This window comes from Calidris pugnax, unplaced genomic scaffold (assembly GCF_001431845.1).
Source record: "Calidris pugnax isolate Ruff unplaced genomic scaffold, ASM143184v1 scaffold273, whole genome shotgun sequence".
Classification (NCBI taxonomy): Eukaryota; Metazoa; Chordata; class Aves; order Charadriiformes; family Scolopacidae; genus Calidris; species Calidris pugnax.
The window spans coordinates 3,379,772-3,399,557 of NW_015094508.1; the positions used below are offsets into that span (position 1 = coordinate 3,379,772).

At 42.3% G+C, this 19,786-nt stretch overlaps 2 protein-coding genes across 2 annotated transcripts in view; one reads left to right on the plus strand and one right to left on the minus strand.

The window, feature by feature from the left end:
* ANKRD31 (ankyrin repeat domain 31) overlaps nt 1-16,832 on the minus strand; it is a 51,781-nt gene extending 34,949 nt beyond the window's left edge. The window contains exons 1-9 of the mRNA XM_014964840.1: nt 16,726-16,832; nt 15,892-15,947; nt 14,300-14,388; nt 10,894-10,940; nt 10,175-10,269; nt 9,130-9,170; nt 5,856-5,937; nt 3,125-3,374; nt 14-349 (exon numbers count right to left, since the gene is read on the minus strand). Of these exons, the coding sequence (XP_014820326.1) occupies nt 14-349; nt 3,125-3,374; nt 5,856-5,937; nt 9,130-9,170; nt 10,175-10,269; nt 10,894-10,940; nt 14,300-14,388; nt 15,892-15,947; nt 16,726-16,820 (1,091 nt within the window). The 5' untranslated portion in view covers nt 16,821-16,832. The remainder of the gene's footprint in view (nt 1-13; nt 350-3,124; nt 3,375-5,855; nt 5,938-9,129; nt 9,171-10,174; nt 10,270-10,893; nt 10,941-14,299; nt 14,389-15,891; nt 15,948-16,725) is intronic.
* Nucleotides 16,833-19,460: 2,628 nt separating this feature from the next.
* The window catches only part of HMGCR (3-hydroxy-3-methylglutaryl-CoA reductase), an 18,857-nt gene continuing 18,531 nt past the window's right edge, over nt 19,461-19,786 (plus strand). Inside the window, exon 1 of the mRNA XM_014965040.1 lies at nt 19,461-19,590. The gene's annotated coding sequence lies outside the window, so the exon portion shown is untranslated. The remainder of the gene's footprint in view (nt 19,591-19,786) is intronic.

Below are 19,786 nucleotides of genomic sequence, written 5' to 3' on the forward strand. Positions count from 1 at the left end.
GATTTTATCATACTCAAAATCCTTAGCTTTGTTTCCTGTTGTAATGCCACTGTGAGACTTCGCCTGCTGAGTCTCATCTAGTATTTGGCAATGACTGGAAACATGATCTCTGCACTTCCTTGAGGGTGTCTCTCTCAACTGCATCGCTGTCCTTGATCTTGTTTGGGCTGTTTCTGCACATGCTGCAGCCTCCACTGAATGTGACCTTGCCTCCTCAGTTTGCTTTTCACTAGAGGTGGCTATGCAGTAATCTGAAATTGCTTCTTTCTCTCTCTGCTGACCAACCACAGGCTGTGACAAAAAAAAAGAAATATTACAAGCAACTGGAAGTATGCAGTTAAAGCAAGGGCTGTATACATAACAAGAACATTGCCTTATAAATTGCATGTGTGCTTACAGGCAATGGAGGGATTGCTTAAGTGAATAATACAGATACGAGAGCCAGAGGTTGCCATACGAGAGGCACTCCTAAAGTAGTGTGTCACACCACGTGCCCCTGGCAGAATTAGAGAAGGGAATTAGGATACTCAGAATCACAACTTAAATAACAAATATAGGTTGGCTGACAGCAAACAGAAGTTGCTACTATCTGAAAGTTGTTCGGTTGGGCATATATGAAATGACTTAACGGACTCACTTCAGTCTCCTATGGACATGAGCTCCTGTCCTAAAAAATAAAGTAACGCTGAAGATGTCTTAGACAGTCCATTTTATCTCTCTCCTGCAGAAGCCTAGAAATGTGCACAAGATCAAGAACTGTCTTCCACCTGAGGTTCAGTAACTCCCAGCTGAGAAGCCTTCTGCAGACACACCATCCCTGAGGTACAGCCACCACAGATGAGGTTCATATCACTTACCTTCTGCCTTCTAAAAGCCAGGCACTAGATGACACTAGGCATTCTCATTACCCCTACCACTGGGGAAGAAGAGCTACTATCAGAGATGACAGTGATTCACCTTGTCCTAAGTTACGCAAAGGGGAACCTAAACGACTGGTGTATACCAGAGGCTTATCTAACACTTAGGGAGAGATATCCCACCCTAAAGATACGTCATCACATGGGAGTTAATCTGAATTACTCGAGTTTATTCACTGTTCAAGTGAGTGTGACATGCTGCTGAGTGTCACTCAAGTTGCTGGAACCCGGGTACTCATTAGCTTATTACATATTGGAGTAATGCTGAAAGCCCTCGGCGCACCTCAGCACACTACACACAAATTTTTTCACAGTAACATGGGAGAACTTGTTAGTCCTTTCTCAGGACACAGATGGAAACGGAGGATTCACTGACTACCTTTTTTCAATTAACATATTAGGCAGAGAGGCTACTGAAGAGGTGAACTGCATTCCTAGGAGTGGTCCCTCCAGGGCAAGAGATAATGCATATTAACATGGCAGTTGGGGAGAACCAAATATTTCAGTTTACAAAAGTTTCAATGTAGTATTTTCCATGGCATTGCATCTGCTATGGGAGGAGGGTCAGAGAAGACGACAAAAACATTTCCAAGAGAATAATAAGCAACTTGCTTTGTAAGTTAAAATATATTAAAATAAATGGGTTATCCAGCATCCTGAATGCATCAGGATGGTACAGGTTCTCATCTTTTTGGGTACTTGTTTCACGACAAACAAGGATGAGACCAGACCAAGGTGAACAACATCTGTCAGAATGCAACAGTTACTAAAATATTAACTGGGATTTCTTCCTCATTAAATTGCCTCCCTAATGTCTGTGTTCAAAAAGAGCAGATGGCGGCACAAAAAACCACTAAAATCAACAAGAGTTTATAGATCCCCATTCCCACAGGGCCCTGATTCACAATCCTAACTGCAATATTGAGTAAATCTATACATTAAGCTTCACACAGCTCTGCTACAAATTTCAGAAATCAATGCTTCACTGAAAAGGCTTTGTAAATTGCTATGGTTCTGAGACAATTAGCTTAGAGACCTTTCAGCACCTTGAAATTAGCTACCTTTGTGGCACCTTTTATTATGTACTGTTATATGCAGTTAATGCTACCAGCAACAGATACAATTAACTCACAGTCTTTGGATGCTTTATGGCATCATGGGGAAGCAAAGTGGCTGTAAAGCCACCTTAAATGCCTAGTTATGCATGGTTGATCATTGATTTGCAGCTTCAGATTATTCAAAGACAACACAGAGCAGAGAATCTGATTTCAGGTTTACAACGGATGTCTGCTACACTCTACAGGACAAACATACATCTCCTACGTGTCCTTCTCTTTCCCTTATTACAACCTAAACAGCAGGAGATTATAGCATTGCTTTCCCTTCAAGTTCCTCTCTGGATTTCTGTATTTGTGTTGTTGAATCCAAATGACCTATTCCAGATCACCTTTCCAGCACAGGACACAGCATTGTGGAGAGAACAGCACAGGGTAAGAGAAGAAAACAGAAAGAAGGGTCATGCGTTGTTTCCATACATACTAGCTTCTTCAGGGGAGGACGTAAACATAAAACCATAACTCAATTTTTTTAGCGAGTTTCACATAGGCAGAACAAAACAAAATAAATGCACTTCTAAATATGGGTGTAAAAAATGCCCATAAGTAATCTTTCTAGTCTATAGGAAAGACATAGCTATGATTTCTTTTGTAATACTTCCAAAGCATCAGTATGCTACAGCAGTGAGAGCTATGATAGCAGAAAACAGCATACAATAGTCTGGAGAAAAAACAGAACCAGATGGGGTAGGAACCTAGAGTTGAAATTGCATGGTATGCGCCAATGTGCTACAATGAAATGACAGAACAGAACAGTGTTTTGGAACTTTCCTTGGAGAGAATATGAGGCATAGAAGATGTGCAGAGGATCCAGTTTTTGAAGCTCCCATGCTGATTCTAGATTTCCATGTCAGTCACTGAATTAATTTTACTAGGATTTTCCATCCCAGCAAGCTCAGACATGTTCATAACATGGATGTATCAAAACAGAAAAAAAACAGTATTAGTCTTTAAAAACTAAAAAGTATTAAACATGAAAATTATTTGTGACAGCTTATTCTTTACTAAGATTCACTCTCCAAGTAATTTGGCTATTCTATAAAATATTTTATCATAAACATAAACTTTCAATTAATTAAACTGTGTATATACTTGCTCATTTGTTGTCCCTGCAAGTTAGATCCTGTTAAGGCTTCTATTTCTTCCACCTTAATTGTAGCAAGCTGAGGCTCAATCATGTTTGTTATTTGTGTACAGTCACCATCTGACTGGGGAATACCAGGTTCTGAATTTAACTGCTCTCCCTCAGTGTTAAACTGTCTCTCATTTGGCACTACAGATGCTGACAAGGCATTCAGAGCTGTCACAGGCTGTACTGGCAGGGCATCACTGTTCTCTTTTGCTGATGGATCAACGAAAGAGGCATAACCCTGACACTCTAACTGGTCAGGCAATGGGGTTATCATCTTAAGACTCTCAGAATCACTGGGGGATCTCAACAAATCACTGATTTCAAATTCACCAGTCTCTATATTCTGTTCAGTAAATGCTTCCATGAAAATCTTCCCTGGGGATGTCACTGAAAGATCTGAATCATTATTAGAGGAATGCTCTTTTACTCTGTTATCTGTGTCCATAATGGTCATGCAGGTTCTCTGGCAATCTTCTAAATCATCCAGAAATGTATCTTGTGCTGTCTCTTCCTTTTCAATTGTTACAATCATTTCAATCTATATCCTTCAGCAGGACATCCAGACAGAGGTTTATTTTTGGAGACAGATCTTAATTACAAATAAAACAACTCTTTTTAAAAGCATGTAATTTTCGCTTTAGAAGTCATCCATATATAAACATATATATTTTATTTGTAATTTTTGCATAAACTACAAGACTCAAAGCCTTCCCTAAGAAGTCATACAACTTCTTAACAAGGGTTAGACTGAGGCCTGTTTCAAAAGTAGCACACTTCAGCTTTTGACTTCCCTAGCAGTGAAAATTCAGAGTAAGAGAGACTAAGTCTGTTACAAAGCCAAAGATATGCTATTGACAATGACCTGGGGGTGCTAAAGGGCTTTACAAGAAAAAGGAAAAAAAAATAATCCTGCCACCCAGACACAATGAAAGCCAGCATATTCATAATAATATAAAAAGCCTATTTACTAAAACACAATATATGAGTTTTGATTATACATTTATGTGGATTGCACATAGGTATGGAGCACTTGTGCGTCACAAGTTTCAGTTTAAAACCTTAGGAGTATGTTTGAAGGCTGCACATTTGATTTTCCACACTGAGTACAAAACCACAAAATCACAGCTGGTCTTGGAAAAGTAATACTGCTACTGTTTTTCTAATCACTTTGAGCTGCCTTCAACACATGCACCCACTTTTATACCAATTAATAGCTTTCTCTTTTTTTTTTACCTGTTTCAAATGCTTCTGCAGGACAAAATCAGATGCCTCAGGAGATCTAAACCATTTCTTTTCTATATAATATTTGTGTATAACAGCAGTGTTGCTTAGTAATACTGGATCTTAAGATAATCTCTTCAAAAACATTTTTAGACTCTTGCTGCCAGCACGTGGCAATACTGGGCAGCGCAAGAATCCTTTAACCATTTGTAACATACTTTTGCTAAAGCTCACAAACAGTAAAACAGAAAGAGGAGAACTCCGACAGCATTGACTCACATTCAGTTTGTAAGCCATTATAAATCCCTGATTCTTTGTTGAAAAATTATCTCCCAGTGTGCTGCTTCCTATCTTGTATGTTTGCTTGTTCCTTCTTAAATACTGACCACTTTTTAGTTTGCTGTATTGAATTACAGTTTCTTTTTAGATCAATTCTCTAATTTGTGCAGACTTTAAACAAGTGGGAAAAAACCCACTGGCATAACTTTCTGTACTTGAAGAACTGTGGTATAAACAGCGTGTATGCCTATTATAGATTTCCTAAGAAAAAGGCTTGGTGCATTCGCTGAAAGGCAGAGGAAACTTGCATTTATATTAATCTAGAAGGATCACGCAGGCATAAATTACTAATTTTGCAAGATACTGAAAACCCAAATGTGAACTGAAATTCAACACTTAAAATTGACTGGTGTTCACAATGCCCCCCATCCAACTACAGGTACCTAAATTTCTTTAGCACTCATTTCTGTTGGCAAAATCCCACGGGATTCGCTCTACTAGCAATTAAGATGTGCAAAACATAATAAAAGTCAAAACCTTCCCTCCTCAAAACCCATCCTCAGCTGTCACTCATCCTAAAAGACACTTAAAGCCCCAGTACCTAAGATCCTTGTACCTTCAATTGATCTGTTGAAAGGGAACAGAGGAGCTGCTGAATGTGCAGGGCTGAGCCAGCTGGGAAGTGAAAACCAGAGTCCTCTCTCTTGTGAACCACAGTCTGGTAAGTATGGTTCAAACACACCTAAGTTTCACTCAGAGGAGGAGCAGGATTCCCTTTCAGTCAGTAGCTCAGCAGTAAAATATCAACATTGTGTAAATGCAAGGTCAGGTCCATCCCTCACCAGAAGAAATGTGCCTCAAGCAACTCATTTCAAAAAGGGGCAGCTATGTAAGAATGCCAAAGAAACAGGTATCATAAGGATGCTAATTCTTTTTAGGTTTGAATGCCAACCATCTTATGGCATCTGTGCATATCTTCCACTGAGCATGAGCACACTACTTCGAAAGCTTTGATTAAATCCCACTATCCTCAGGTCTCAATTATTCCCAGTAAAAATTCAAATCAAGGCGCTCCTTAATCCAGGCGCAAATCCTGCTGATCTTCTAGCATCAGCCCAGAATCTCCTGTCACCATGTTACGTATTACCATGTTACCCAGTAAACACACACTGGGTAACAGTTAGGCCTGGCCACAATCAACTCCAGCCTCATCTAATGCAGAACCTTGCACCACAGGAAGCAGATGCACAGGGAAGTCAAGCAGAGATCCCATCTAAAAAAAAAAAAAAAAAAATTTACTTGACTGTAGATACAAAAACTGTGTGTTAATAAACTCACTGCACCAAAGACTAGTGATCAAGACAGGCTTAAGCAAGCCTTAGATGTCTCCCTGTGTGCCACATGGGCAAGCTTAAATCTGGCCTTCCACCTCCAGCAGATGCCATTACATTCACATCACCTTGGTGAATCTTGATGTGTAAGAATTATTTTTTCCACATGTTTGAAACAATTAAAAAGTTATCACGAAATTGGTGGTTACTGGGTGACACAGACTGTGGCTTGTAATGTTACAAAACTGGACTGAATAATTCCAAAGCATAAATAGTAAGAGTGGATTGGAAATGTTAAATGGACTCCTGTATCTGCTAGCTCTGAGTCAAACAACAGCAGAGTAGTTCAGCCTTTCGAAACGTACATATAAGAGCATCACTACAAAAAAGTTACAGCTTCAGGAGGATCAACATTACCAGCTTCTGTGAGAATGCTGAAATTCTTCAGATTACTGCAATACACTGGGGCATGAGGGATGCAGAGAATCACAAACAGTTACGGTTGGAAGAGACCTCTCAAGATTAGCTAGTCCAACCTCACTCTCCAAGCAGTGTCAGATGCAGCAGGTTGCCCAGGACCACGTCCAGTCAGGTTCTGAGTATCTCCACAGCTGGAGAAAGCACAACCTCTCCAGGCAACCTTTTCAAGTGCCTGACTACCCTCACAGTTAAAAACTGGGGAGAGTTGTGTTCAGATGGGATTTGTGTCCATTGCTTCTTGTACTACTGAGAAGTCTGGCTCCCTCATCTTAATTCCTTCCTGTCAGGTGTTCATACACATTGGTAAGATGCCCTTGAGCCTTCTCCAGGTCGAGAAGTCTATCCTCATATGAAAGATCCATCAGTCCTTTAACCATCTTCGTGGCCCTGTGCTGGACTCACGTCAGTCTGTCTCTATCTTTCTTGTACTGAGGACCCAAACTGGACACAGTACTCTAGAGGCGGCCCTACCACTTCCAAGTACAGGAATACTTCCCTCAGCTTGCCAGCAACACTCTTCCTGACTCAGGCTGCGATACTGTTTGCTGTCTTTGCCACATGGGTGTTTGCTGGCTCATGGCCAGCTTATTGTCCATCAGGATCCCTGGTCCTTCTCTGCAGAGCTACTTTCCAGCCAGTTAGTCCCCACCACATACCAGTACCTGAGGTTACTGCTGTGCAGATGCAGGACTTTGCATCTGCCTTTATTGAATGTAACGAGACTCCTCTCTGCCCAGTTCTCCAACCTGCCTCTGAATGGCAACACAACCATCTGTTGTTTCAGTCACTCCTGCCAGTACCACCTCTGAACTTTCCCAGGGTGCATTCTGTTCTATTTTCAGGCCATTAATGAGGATGTTGTCCAATACTGGCTCCACTATTTACACACTAACCACAACAGGAATCAGAGCTGCTACGCCAGAACATCAAGAAAACACAGCAAGACTTAACTGGTGTCAGGACTTCTATATAGAGACTATGCTAATTAATGAATTTCTCTTGTATTTTTAGGAATAGATATACAAAACTAACATGCCTAGTGGCTCACTTCTGGTTGCCAATGTGTCTGTCCTGCCTCTCTGCAAATCAGTACACAGCAGCCTGTGATCGCCTTTGGTTCCTCTCACAAGAGATCTTCCTGTAGCACTCAGATCTTGCCAGTGCCAGTATCAGCCAATTTTCAAAAAGTATAACTCACTTTTAAAAGTGATTAATTCCAACCTTCTTAGTCCAGACTCTTAAAATTTCATCTTGGGAGACGTTCTCAATGCACTCAATCTGCCTACTCTCCAGAGGCTATTAATAATAGATAATCTTTGTTTCAAGGCATTTTGATTTTTTTGTCTTTAATTAATTCTGTACAAAGAATGTTTCACCTAATAAACTTGGTATTATATTTTTTTATTGGTAGTTATACATTTTTCAGAAAGGAACAGCCTAGGGGATTTCAATCTTTTTCCTTTGTTCTGAGACAAGGGATACCTGACCACGTAATCAATCTTATTTGCTACAAGACATGAACAATTCACCATACTGGTCTCAAATTTGGTTTTGGTGAAACAGTTTTAGCAGTACTGTTTTTTCCCATCATTAATCTTAACCAAATAAAAGTAAAATTGATTTATACAGAATTCTAACTTTTTACTTATAGGTCCAAATCTATTGTACTAAATGAAGCAGTCATAATGCTTTGGCCTCTGCGTTAAGCAGGTTATATCAGCAGATGATTACACTGCATGTTGCTGTAAATTGCTCCACACTGGAAAGTCAGAGAAGAAATACTGGAACTGGTATCCTTTTCTAAGTTAATGTGAGGTTTCTGATGAAGCTGCAGATGGCAGCAAGCGTTACATGTACCCAGTATGATCCTCTCACTTCTCTTGGACGCACACATTTGATGTCACTAGTGCTGCAGAAATTCCCAAAACTGTCCATAACATTGCAATAGGAGCTGGTGATAGCAGTTACTTGTTGCTGCAGAAACAGCAACAGAGCACATTTCAATGACAGCATCCACAGACCTGAAAGGAATGAACCAGTCGGGGATGAACTGAGACCAGAAATCAAAAAGCACAAAGAGGGCAGGCACTGTGCCTCAGAGGGGCAACAAAAGGCAATAAAAACGCAGAGGTAGCACAGCAGACACAAGTAATGTCGTGGTTGCAGATGGCAGCATACAGACACGTGATACACAGGCAAAGGCCAAATACTCCTTCATGAAATGCTGCCAGTACTTAACTGCAGCTTGGACTTCACTGACTGCAAGAATGGAGGGAGTGCTAGAAGGAAAAAGGGAAGAGGGGAAGTGGAGAGGAAGAAAGCAAACATTTGACCACTGGATGTTTATCTTCATTACTTTTAAGTGGTAGCCCTTGTAGATTCTGTGTCATGATGATGTCTTTCCTACTACACTTTTATTGCCATCCTTCTGCCCTTGAGCCTTGCAAGCTTAGTAACTGCAGTTCCTACCCAAAAAGCAGAAAATAAAGGTTAGCTCTTAAGCTGTTTTCACCTAATGAGCACAGTGTCACTTTCAACAGCTACATGCCTGCTTTTTAAAATGAAAGAACTACATATTTTTCAGTAAAATATTCTCTAATGCTAATTAAATTAAATGATATTTTATATACATTCAGTTGTAAAAATACACTAACCTTTTCTTCTGAATCTTTTTGAACTCCATTCAAATTGATATCTATATTTAGGAGAGTAAATAAATATTTCAGTTATACTGTCACTGAATTCCACTTCTGAAAATTATCATCATCTCTAATAAAATAGCCTCACTTCCAATTAAGGTTGAAGTTTCAGCCATTCTTAAAAATTTGTATAGTCATGTTCTCAAGCAGAGTTGACAATAAGATTTGTAGTTAGGCTCTGTTAGTCACCAAATCATATTCCAGGGCTACTCTGTGACATTTCTTCACCGTAGTTTAGAGGCCTGTGTTTCCAAAGACTACCAGCAGACAGAACTGCCGCCCATTCCACAGGATGAGACCTATCCCCTGCCCTCTGTAATTACAATGCAATGAGACAATAGAGGCAAATCAATCAGTAACTTACTGCCTCTGAAAAGGGATGTCCCCACCCCCCTGCTCCCACCACCGTGTTTTGACCTTCATGTGACTCCCTGGGAACTTCCTAATAAGAAATAAAGTGAATGGATTTTATTGGGTTGGTAAAAATTAGCTCAAAAGATGGGACAGGCCTGCACTGCTGGAAGCACGGAGGAAGGGCAGTACAACAGAAGCAGCAGCCAGTGACAGACGGATCTGGGAAACGACCAGTAGCATTTTTGTTTCTTCTTTCTTACAGATGTCTTTGATTGTTGGATATGTTAGTAAGAAGTGTGTAGGAACTATCCATGACTGTTATACCCATGCTTACCTTACACATCCACATGGCACTTCAGTACTATGTGGCCTGTAACTTTTGTCAGAAAATTCCACGGCAATGAAATAACTTTAAGCTGGAAACAGAACTGGCTTAGGAAAACAGTTATTTTTTTCAGTCAGTGCTAACAGAATGCTTACAAAAATGTAACTTGTAGTCCAAAACCACTATGAAAACTAAACAGCTATTGTAAAGGTCACATACAGTCAGAGTCTAAATAAACCTATGCAGTTACTCATCTTCAGCTTCTCAAATGAATTTGCCACAGCTAAAGCAACTTTCAGTTTTGTACAAAATACAACATACCTACAGAATTATTTTGTTGTCCCTCTACTGCAGCATTTAGTGCAAAACCAGGCTTAGAAATATTTTCAGGAAGTGATGGAAAGTTAATCCAACCCCTAGAATTAAATAATACAGGAAAATGTTCTTATTCAGGAAGAACTGTTATCTGCTCAGCTTAAGAAAATTTCTACAGTACTTTATTTATGCAGTTTTGCACTTAGAATTATTTGTGGAAACAACTGTAGTTATTTTAGAGGCATACTTCTCTTTACAAGGACATAGAGTAACTACGACTTCCGGATTTTCTAATGGAGCTAGGTATGTTTGTACATTCATCTCTAAGTGAAAAAATGGCCCTTCCCATTTTTTATTACTTCTTTCAGCATTTCTATTATAAATCCATCCTCTGTAGCTTCTAAGAACAAAAGGTCTAATACTATTTATTACAATTTTTGTTTATTTGTCTAGTGGTTTTCCCTGAGTAGTTTATTGTCATTCCTGTTGCTTATGACCTTATACCACTAAAGGTAACATCATCAATAAAAACAAGTAAGGTACAGTTTGACCCATACTGGACACAGAACTACCCCGGACATAAATACAGATCCTTCACTAAGCAAACAAGAAAACTGCATCACAGTAGAACATTGAGAATAAGAGAATATACAAATGGAGGTATAACAGAATTGTTTAACTACAGTATGCCTGACCAGAATTCCTATGTGATGCATTATACTCACTGCAGTAGAGACTGAGACTGGTCAGACGTGCATGCCTCTTGAGCTACCTGCATGGAAAAAAAAATTAACCACTTAGTAAACATTCTTCTCAACTTTACTACATCCTTATCTTCTTCTATCTCATTTCCCATTGAGCTGGGAAATGGAATTTTTAGATCTGATCTTTAAATACAGTACTAGTAAGACACAAAAGCTATTCCATTTAAATCTTTTTTAACTTGTCCTATTTGAGAAAAACATTGAAAATAAATGAAGTCTACAAAAGACAACATTCACCCAGAAGGAAACCACACCTATGCGAGTAAGACATGATTGCTTTAAACTTTAGGTGTTTTATACATCAAAAGACCAAAACACAAGGTGTTTTTATTTCAACTCCGAGCTTTTATCTTATTTTTGTAATGATTCCCTCTTTTAATTAAAATAGAGAGGGTGCTGCTGTAGGGACTGTGAAGTTTTGTACACAACTATCGATATCTCCGGAAAAAGCAGAATTAAGGAACTTGGCTGACAAGACCTGCACATCAGAAAGCTCTAAGTGGCAGGGCTGCTACATGCAGACCCAGGAAAGGTCAATGGGGGTAAGCAGAGAGCTAATGCCAGAGCAGGAGCCAAATCCAAACTCTTCAGTAACAGGAGCCTGGATCTGCTTTTTATGCCTCTGACTGCACATACAGAAGAGACCTCCTCTAGTATGGAAAAAGAAGCCTTTATTTCAAGTCTAAGTCAACCGAGGAACGATAAAGACAAGCAAGTGAACTGCAGAACAGTCCTCTTCCACATGAGCTGAAGACTGGGGATTACTAGTGGACTACCAACATACTGGCTGCCATTTTAAACAAATAATTGATGTACAGTAGAGAACATTCACGGCACCAGGAAAACTTTGGAAAAGAACATGTTGGTGTGGACACCAAGTGATGGCTTACTTGGCTTGCACAATATACTAGGAAGACAGTAAGAACAACCACTTTAGAAATTACATGAAGAGCAACAGGTGGAGATTGCCCAGTAGGAAGGACTGCTAAAAGGCTTCCTGGAATGGAACAGATTCTTTAGAAACAGTTTGTGCAACAACTATTGACTGATGTAGTTCCGAAATATGGCAATGGGATAGTTGGCTGAAAGTTACTGACCTGCTAAATACACTCTTTGTACAAATCAGCTTGGGTATTTACACAGAACACTATCCAGAGACCAAGCGAGGTCAGGAGGATAGCAGAACTACTAAACCTCTTCAACCAGCTAACGTTGCTCAGGTAGATGATTAAAGCTCAATTGTTTCTCAGAAGAAGAAGGAGCTATTTTGTTTGCTAAAATACTAGGTTCTAAGCAAAATCAGTGTATTGCTGATTGGTTGACAGGTGTTCTCAAATCATAGAAATTACACAAATAGCATTTATGACCACTGACTGCAGTACCGGGAATCCTTTTGTCCTGCTCTCTTCTTTTTGGCAAGGAAATTCCTGCAAAACTCAACTGATTTTTCTTATTTGAGCACTTATTTATACAGCCAACTATCTGAGGGGACTGGGAATGTGTTCCAAAAAAAAGACTAATGATTAAAAGCTGCAAGTGCCACCTAACAACTTTAGGTGCACTTCAACAAACTGGGCAAGCAAAAAATAAGCCTGAAAAACATGAAAGCACAAACTTACAATCATAAGGCCTGCCTGAAAAAGCCATGGAGTAGGCTGTTAACAGATAAAGGAAACAACTTGTCATTTGGAAAGAACCTGAATGTTACAAAATCTGTCTGTGTACCTAATGCATCTCTGGTGGTAGAAAACTCTTATTTACAACCTCTAGTAGAATCAAGGATAGGACTCTATATCCCAAACTTCTCCCAACCCACATGAAGTACAGAGAAAGCCAAGACTCGTTGGAACAAATGGAACAGATGCTAAATTTCCTGAAAAAATTCTGCCACTCCAGGCTGCATGACCCTTGTATCACATCACATCAAGATGCTGTATTCACGTAAGATCATTTCTGAGGACACAATAGATGTGAAAGCTTCTGTGTAAGCACGCTCCATGTTAGGTCTCAGAGTGGCCAAAGAGCCACAATGGCACAATCTACACATGCAAGTATCACAGATGACAGCCCAATAGCGTTCCTTATAGCATTTAGTAAAGATTAAAATTTTACACTGTCCCCATGCTGTGCATGACCAAGCTGCCAGTGAAATGCTACATAGGTCTCACAAAAAAAAAAAATTGAGTTACCCAAACTATTTGGTGGAAAGTACTACATTTCTTTGTTTTTCTGACTTTTCCTTTTGTGGACTGGGGATTTGTCCTTAGACTTGGAAGAATCCCTTACTGGGATTGCAGACTGGATATTCTGGTGAGAGCCATGAAGCCAAAGAGTTCGGCTGGCAGTAGATGGTCAGATTAGCTCCCAGAGGACAGAAAGAGAGAGTAAATGGCACTTCCCTCATTCCCTCTGACCTTAGAAAACTGTGATAAACTTCAGTCAAGACAACCCTGGAACATGCAAGCAGCAAAATAAATTTATGGAGAAAAGCCTCTGAAACAGTGTCTTTTTGATCTTGCTTACTGTTCCCTGCACTGTGAGTTGAGACAATTGATTTGTAATTATGTAATGCTCTGTAAAAACATTCACTTCAGTAGAAAGAGTGTCTTTTTTTTTTTTTTCAGTGCTGTTTCTGTCATCTAGGAAGCAGTCTAGTTCTTTTGAAAAACATGTCTCATACTGCAATAAGAATACATAGATAGTGGTCTTTGGGATGGTGAACCCACAACGCTAAAGACAGTGTAACAGTTCCAGGCTTTAAGACAGTCTCAGCTGGAGTACATGTTTGTTTCCAGTTATTTCATGCGCATGTCCTACGCAGGTGGAAAGCCGATTGCTCGATTGTACAGCAGTTTATGGGCCAGCTACCAACTGTGGCAAATATATTAAAAAGTGGGCTAATTAGTAGATTAGGGAATACATACAGTAGAATTAATTACCCCATCATCAAGCAAGCAGACATTTTATTTTGCAATTCCGATTATTATCTCTTTCGTTTTTAAAGAAACAACTGTCCAATCGCTGGATAACAGCTAATCTCATAATGAGTAACCAAGGGTGTATTCTGGCATGGTTAATCCAGATGGTTATCTTCCAGCTCCTGAAGGGAACATACTAAAAAGTTTGTGCTCCACGACTTCTTCATATTTGCTATGGGCTTGCTTCTCAAATTTGAAAGGTTATACCCTCGTGAAACATCACAGAAGAGCTTTTGACACCTTCCTGGAGAGAATGTGTTACACACATGAGAACTATCTTGCCATAAAATTCATTTCAGCTGCAAGCCACCATGCTTGCACATAAAGAAGGGGAAGCCCACTAAGTTTATTAGTAATTAATAGTTAGATATGTGTAACAAGAGACATACCATTTCTGTATCTTTTATCTGTTCTTCCTTCTGATTATATGTGTGATCAAAAAATTTCTGTATATAACAGATTTCTGGAGAGGGAGCTCCTAGGAAAAAAAAAAAGAGATGAAAAATACAGTAATTAAAGAAGTTTTGATTGCCTTAATTTCTACATAACTTTCTGTAACTCCATAAATTTCTACATAACTCAGTAATTGAGGCATATGTATCAAAGCTTCTGATATGCAATGGACCTAAGTGGTTAAACAGTCTATCTAACTAGATTTTGAAATTACAATATGGGAAAGGTAAGAAATTAATAAAACCAGCTGGAGGGAGAATTTATTTCACTTAGTGTTCTGGAATCCTCCTTGAGTTCATTCTGAAGATTAAGTCTTTCATCTTATTTTTTAAACTAAAAACTGGAATTTCGGTAAGCTGTTTGATCCATTTGACTAAAAATATTTGTACTCCTATATGGAATCCTTTTTTTTAATGACTATGCAAAGGAAGAACTTGTCTCTGGAAAGAAAAAAAATAAGAACCCTTAAAGATTGACCTTTAATTTTCAAAACTAGAATGCTGTAACTGACATTAACAAAATACCCATCAAATTAATATTTATGTTACAAATCTCATCACCAAACTGCTACTATACAAGTAAGCACAAATACATGAATAATGAAATACTAATTCTACCTTACCAAATATAAAATGCCACAGGCATAGCGCTAAAAATATCATAATCTATTACATTTACAGAAACAAAAAAACCAAAACCACACAACCCTCAGACAAATCCTCACTCCACAAGCTGAACAATGACTCAAATAAACACGCCTTAAACCATGTATGTTGAATGTTCCCAGGTTTTAATTCCAGTGGATAACCACAGGTAAGTTTTCAAAATGGCATGATGCTTCTTTCCTCAGACAAAACTATTGAGCAACTATGAAAGGTTTAGTGTCAGGAAATCACACCCATAGGAAAAGTTTTTGCAGATTTCAATAGGCTGCAGATACTATTTATATTAACTCATAACTATATTAACTGGTAGCAGTAAAACTATTATGTAACTACAACAAGCTCATGCAATATGTTCTGAGTGAGTTATTAGGAAAGATTTTAAGGCTGTAAATGAGTATGCATGCATTTATTTTAAAAGTAATTTAATAATATACTTCAAATAATGCCCTTAAATATTCTTATCCAAATGTTGTATGTAAAAATTTTGTATATTATAAGGTTTTTCAAATACTATATGCAACTATAGTTACAAATGACTATTATGTGTCTAGATTCCATTTATTTTGTTCTGCTGAAGTAAAATACACACCTCTAAACAAAAAATATATCCCTATATATAGTTCAAATACTTCTCAAGACAGGTATTCTCAGTTATAGTACATAGGAAGAACAGAAAAATTAAAAGCAAACCTATTTTTCAAATATTAAAAATGTGCTGAACATTCTTCTAAAACGAAAACAAGCTAAAACTATGGATATAGTAAAAGAGCACATACAGTTCAAAAGAATGAACTTTGTGCAAGTTTAAATGAGGTCCACAGCAACAGTTCACAGAAACTGACTGAAAACCAAATCCGTCCTACCTTCATTAATTCCTACTCCAGTTGTTAAGGCCACGTCCTCCTCAAGAAAAAGCAACCTTTGTTGGGAAAAAAAAAAAAAAGGCTATTAAACAGCTGGATGCTCTGTTTTTCAGTCCTATAAACTCAAAGGGCACTTGATGACATCCAGCTCAAACCACTGTTGAGACATTGCTAACTGCACGCTGGGGTGAGTACATCTCTATCGCCAACACCAACAGTGTAGGACCCCAAAACTGTGAGGATCTACCCCATATTCTGCACAGGAAACCTTCAGTAGGGAGGTACATCACCGCTTCATGTACTTCCAAGCAACGCTGAACCACAACACCAGTACAAAGAAGTGCAGCTGCTCAGTAGTTTCAGTTCTTTGCCATGTCTTATCAAGTTAAAATTGAGGAGAAATGACATCAGCCACAACCGCATTTAAAGGTTTTTTTTTATTTTCTCTGAGTTGGGTTCTGGTTATATTTCACTTCCACTGACCAAAATGTCATTCAGGAGGGTCTGGAGGCACGAACTGTGAGGCCCACAAGGTGGGTCAGCAAGTGGGTGGGTGTGGGGGTGTCTGTACAGTCAATGGGGGACCATCTGCAGAGCTAAGAACAACTGAGTCTAAGGGTACACAACACTGGTCTGAACAGAGAGGAAAAAAAAAATGGAAAAAAACCCACCCAAAACTAAAAATACACATTTAAGAACTAATCGAGCTGTTCTGCACTCCGGGCCCGCCTCTCCTCCTCCTCGCCAACGGCCCCCGGCTTCTTCCTCCCGGCGCCCCACCTGCCGCCGCGCTCGCCCGGGTAGGCGCAGCTCAGCGGCACACCGCGTTATCACCTCCTCCTACGGAACTCTTCTTCCTCCACATCGCTCTCCGTTACAGAGCCCTCCACCACGGTCTCGTCGCTGTCGCTGTCGTCCCGACCCCCCATGGCGCCGCCGCTCTCCAGGGCCGCCGCCGGCAGCCTGCCCTCCCCTCAGCGTGCCGCGCCGCTCCCCTCAGCGGTGGCGGCGGCCATCTTGTGGAGGCCTGACCCCCGCGGCGCCCCGCGGCCCCGCAGGGGGTCAGGGGGAGGCAGAGCGGGAGAGGGGAGCTGGCCTGCAGCAAGGGCTGCGCCCTGAGGATGCGCAAGCTTGCAGGTGGTGGAAGTTCAGGGCAGTTCTCCCTTCAGTGCCATCGGGATGAGCCTCCCTCAGCACAGCCGGCCTCGGCCTGCTTGGGGATGGCACCTTCGGCAGGGCTTTGTGCCTTCTCGCTGGCCTTGGCCTTCTCGCTCAGGCCCTGTTGCCCATATCATCCAGCAAAGCCACAAAGCACTTAACATACTTAAAACTGATCTATGTGTCAAATACAGTTGCTCCCTTCTCCTGATTGGCATACTTGCGCTGCCATTAACTTAATCTGCTGTCCTGAGCACAACGGATGGTCCATATGTTCGAGAACAGTATAGTATCGTGCTTGAGATAACCAAATTATTAGTTGCCAATATTTTAGCAGTATTTGGCAGCTACACTTCTGTACGTAACTCGGTGACACAGAGCTGGGCCTCAGGCCTCCTGAGGAGCTGGGCTGCAGGAACACCAAGGAACTGGGCCTCAGACACCCCAAGAAGCTGGGCCACAAGCACCCTGAGGAGCTGTGCCTCGGGCACCCTGAGGAGGCAAGCCTCGGGCAACATCAGTAGCTGGGCTGCAGGAACCCCAAGGAATTGGGCCTTAGACACCCCAAAAAGCTGGGCCTCAGCAGCCTGAGGGGCTGGGCCTCAGGCACCCTGAAGAACTGTGCCTCAGGCATCCTGAAGAGCTGTGCCTTGGGCATCCTGAGGAGCTAGGCTGCAGGAACACCAAGGAATTGGGCCTCAGACACCCCAAGAAGCTGGGCCTCAGGCACCCTGAGGGGCTGGGCCTCAGGCACCCTGAGGAGCTGGACTGCAGGAACCCCAAGGAATTGGGCCTCAGACACCCCAAGAAGCTGGGCCTCAGGCACCCTAAGGAGCTGGGCCTCAGACACCCCAAGAAGCTGGGCCACAAGCACCCTGAGGAGCTGGGCCACAAGCACCCTGAGGAGCTGGGCCTCAGGCACCCTGAGGAGCTGTGCCTTGGGCATCCTGAGGAGCTGGGCTGCAGGAACCCCAAGGAATTTGGCCTCAGACACCCCAAGAAGCTGGGCCTCAGGCACCCTGAGGAGCTGTGCCTCGGGCACCCCGAGGAGCTGGGCTGCAGGCAGGCTACCCCAAGAGATACAGCGACTAACACATGGTGGCAGGTGTCACATCACACTCTTGTGCAGACTGCAAGTTCCAAATGATTGCAGTGACTCCTGATCCCAGGGAACTTGATGATAAAATTAGCATTTTTATTACTTGGCAAATCCTGCTTATCACAGAAAAAAAAAAAAACAACACTGCTATGGAAGAAGTGTGGAAAGCAGAGCAAGATGCTAAAGATCACCTTGAATTGTGTATCAATTATACATAATGGCTGCAAGTGTGTACAAATTGCTGGTTTGCTTTGGCTTAGTCATATCCGTGTGCAATTACAGCAATTGCTGTGTGTATTATCAAATTACTCCAGATATCTCGCTGGTAATACTTTACTCTTTTCAGGTGATAAAGGTGAGATACTCAAGAAAACGTGAGTATTGAGAAAGAAGCAGAAGGAAGGTCAGAGGGATACACAGCTGTGAGTTACAGGGATTTATGCACAGCACATCCAAGTTCGAATGCAGAATGCATTCACAAGGTGAAAGACTGAGCTGGCATGAATGGTTTCGTCATTGACAACAACCACTTTGGGTGGAGTTTCTTGGGAAACCTTTTTGTCAGCACACCCTTTTTTGAGACTCGGTTTCCCTGCTCAGGATGGCGCGGAGCCACCAGAAGTATTTCCAGATGGAACGGCACGTGGAAGAGGCAGATTTGGGAAAGCTGGAGTGTAGACCACCCGCAGCAAAATCCCTGCAGGTTTTATTTATTTTGTGTGTATTGAAACGCATCAGCCTGCAGCCACTCAGACCCAGAAACACACAACGGCCACCAGAAACTGGAGGAGTGGGCCCCAACAAGGAGCAGCACCAAAGAGCAAGGAGCCTCCTGTGCTTTGCGAGCAAAAAAACCTTACTTCCTCTTTGACCAAAAGCCACGAATACTGCGGGTTTTTTAATTCTTTTTTTTCTCTGGAAGCCGAGGGGCACCACGGCTTATTAGTATTACGCTGCTTCGAAAGGTGCGGGTAAAACGCATGGGGACAGTGGGTCACCATCGCCGTGAGGCAGCAGGGCTCCCCGGGGGGGCCGGGCCCGCCAGCCGGCCTCCCGCGGCAAGGAGCCGTTCAGGGCCGGCGCTCTGTCGATCGCCGTATGTAAATGAGCCGCGTCCTGCCGCCCAATCGGAACGCCGGGAGACGGGAGCGCGGCGGCCGATTGGCTGGGCGGCCCGTGGCGAGATGGCGTGTTCCCCGCTCCTGATCGACTCGCGGGCTCGTGCGGCGTTCGCCAGGCCGGTTGCCCCGGCGACGCGGCGAGTGACGCGGCGCGGCCTGGGCGTGTCGGCCTCTCGCCATTGGCTGCGCGATCGGGCGATGGCGGCGGCTGGCGCGGCGCGCCCCCGGTGTCCTTGCGGGGAGAGGAGCGGCCGGCTCAGTCCGCGGCGCGGCGGGAAGGAAGCGGGTGTCGCCGGTGTGTGGCGGGGCGGCGCCGGTGAGGTGAGCGGAGGCCGGCGGGGTAGGGGAGGGTGGCAGGGACGCGTTTCGGTCAGGCGCGGTGCGGACAGCTCCGCCGTCGCCACCCGGGTCCTCCGCGGCTCCTCGGAGATGGCCGGATAACGGCGGCGCGGGGGAAGGCGCCGTCGCCATCGCTGCCCCAAGGGAGCGGCGGCCGGCCCCGCGTCCCGGCCTGCCT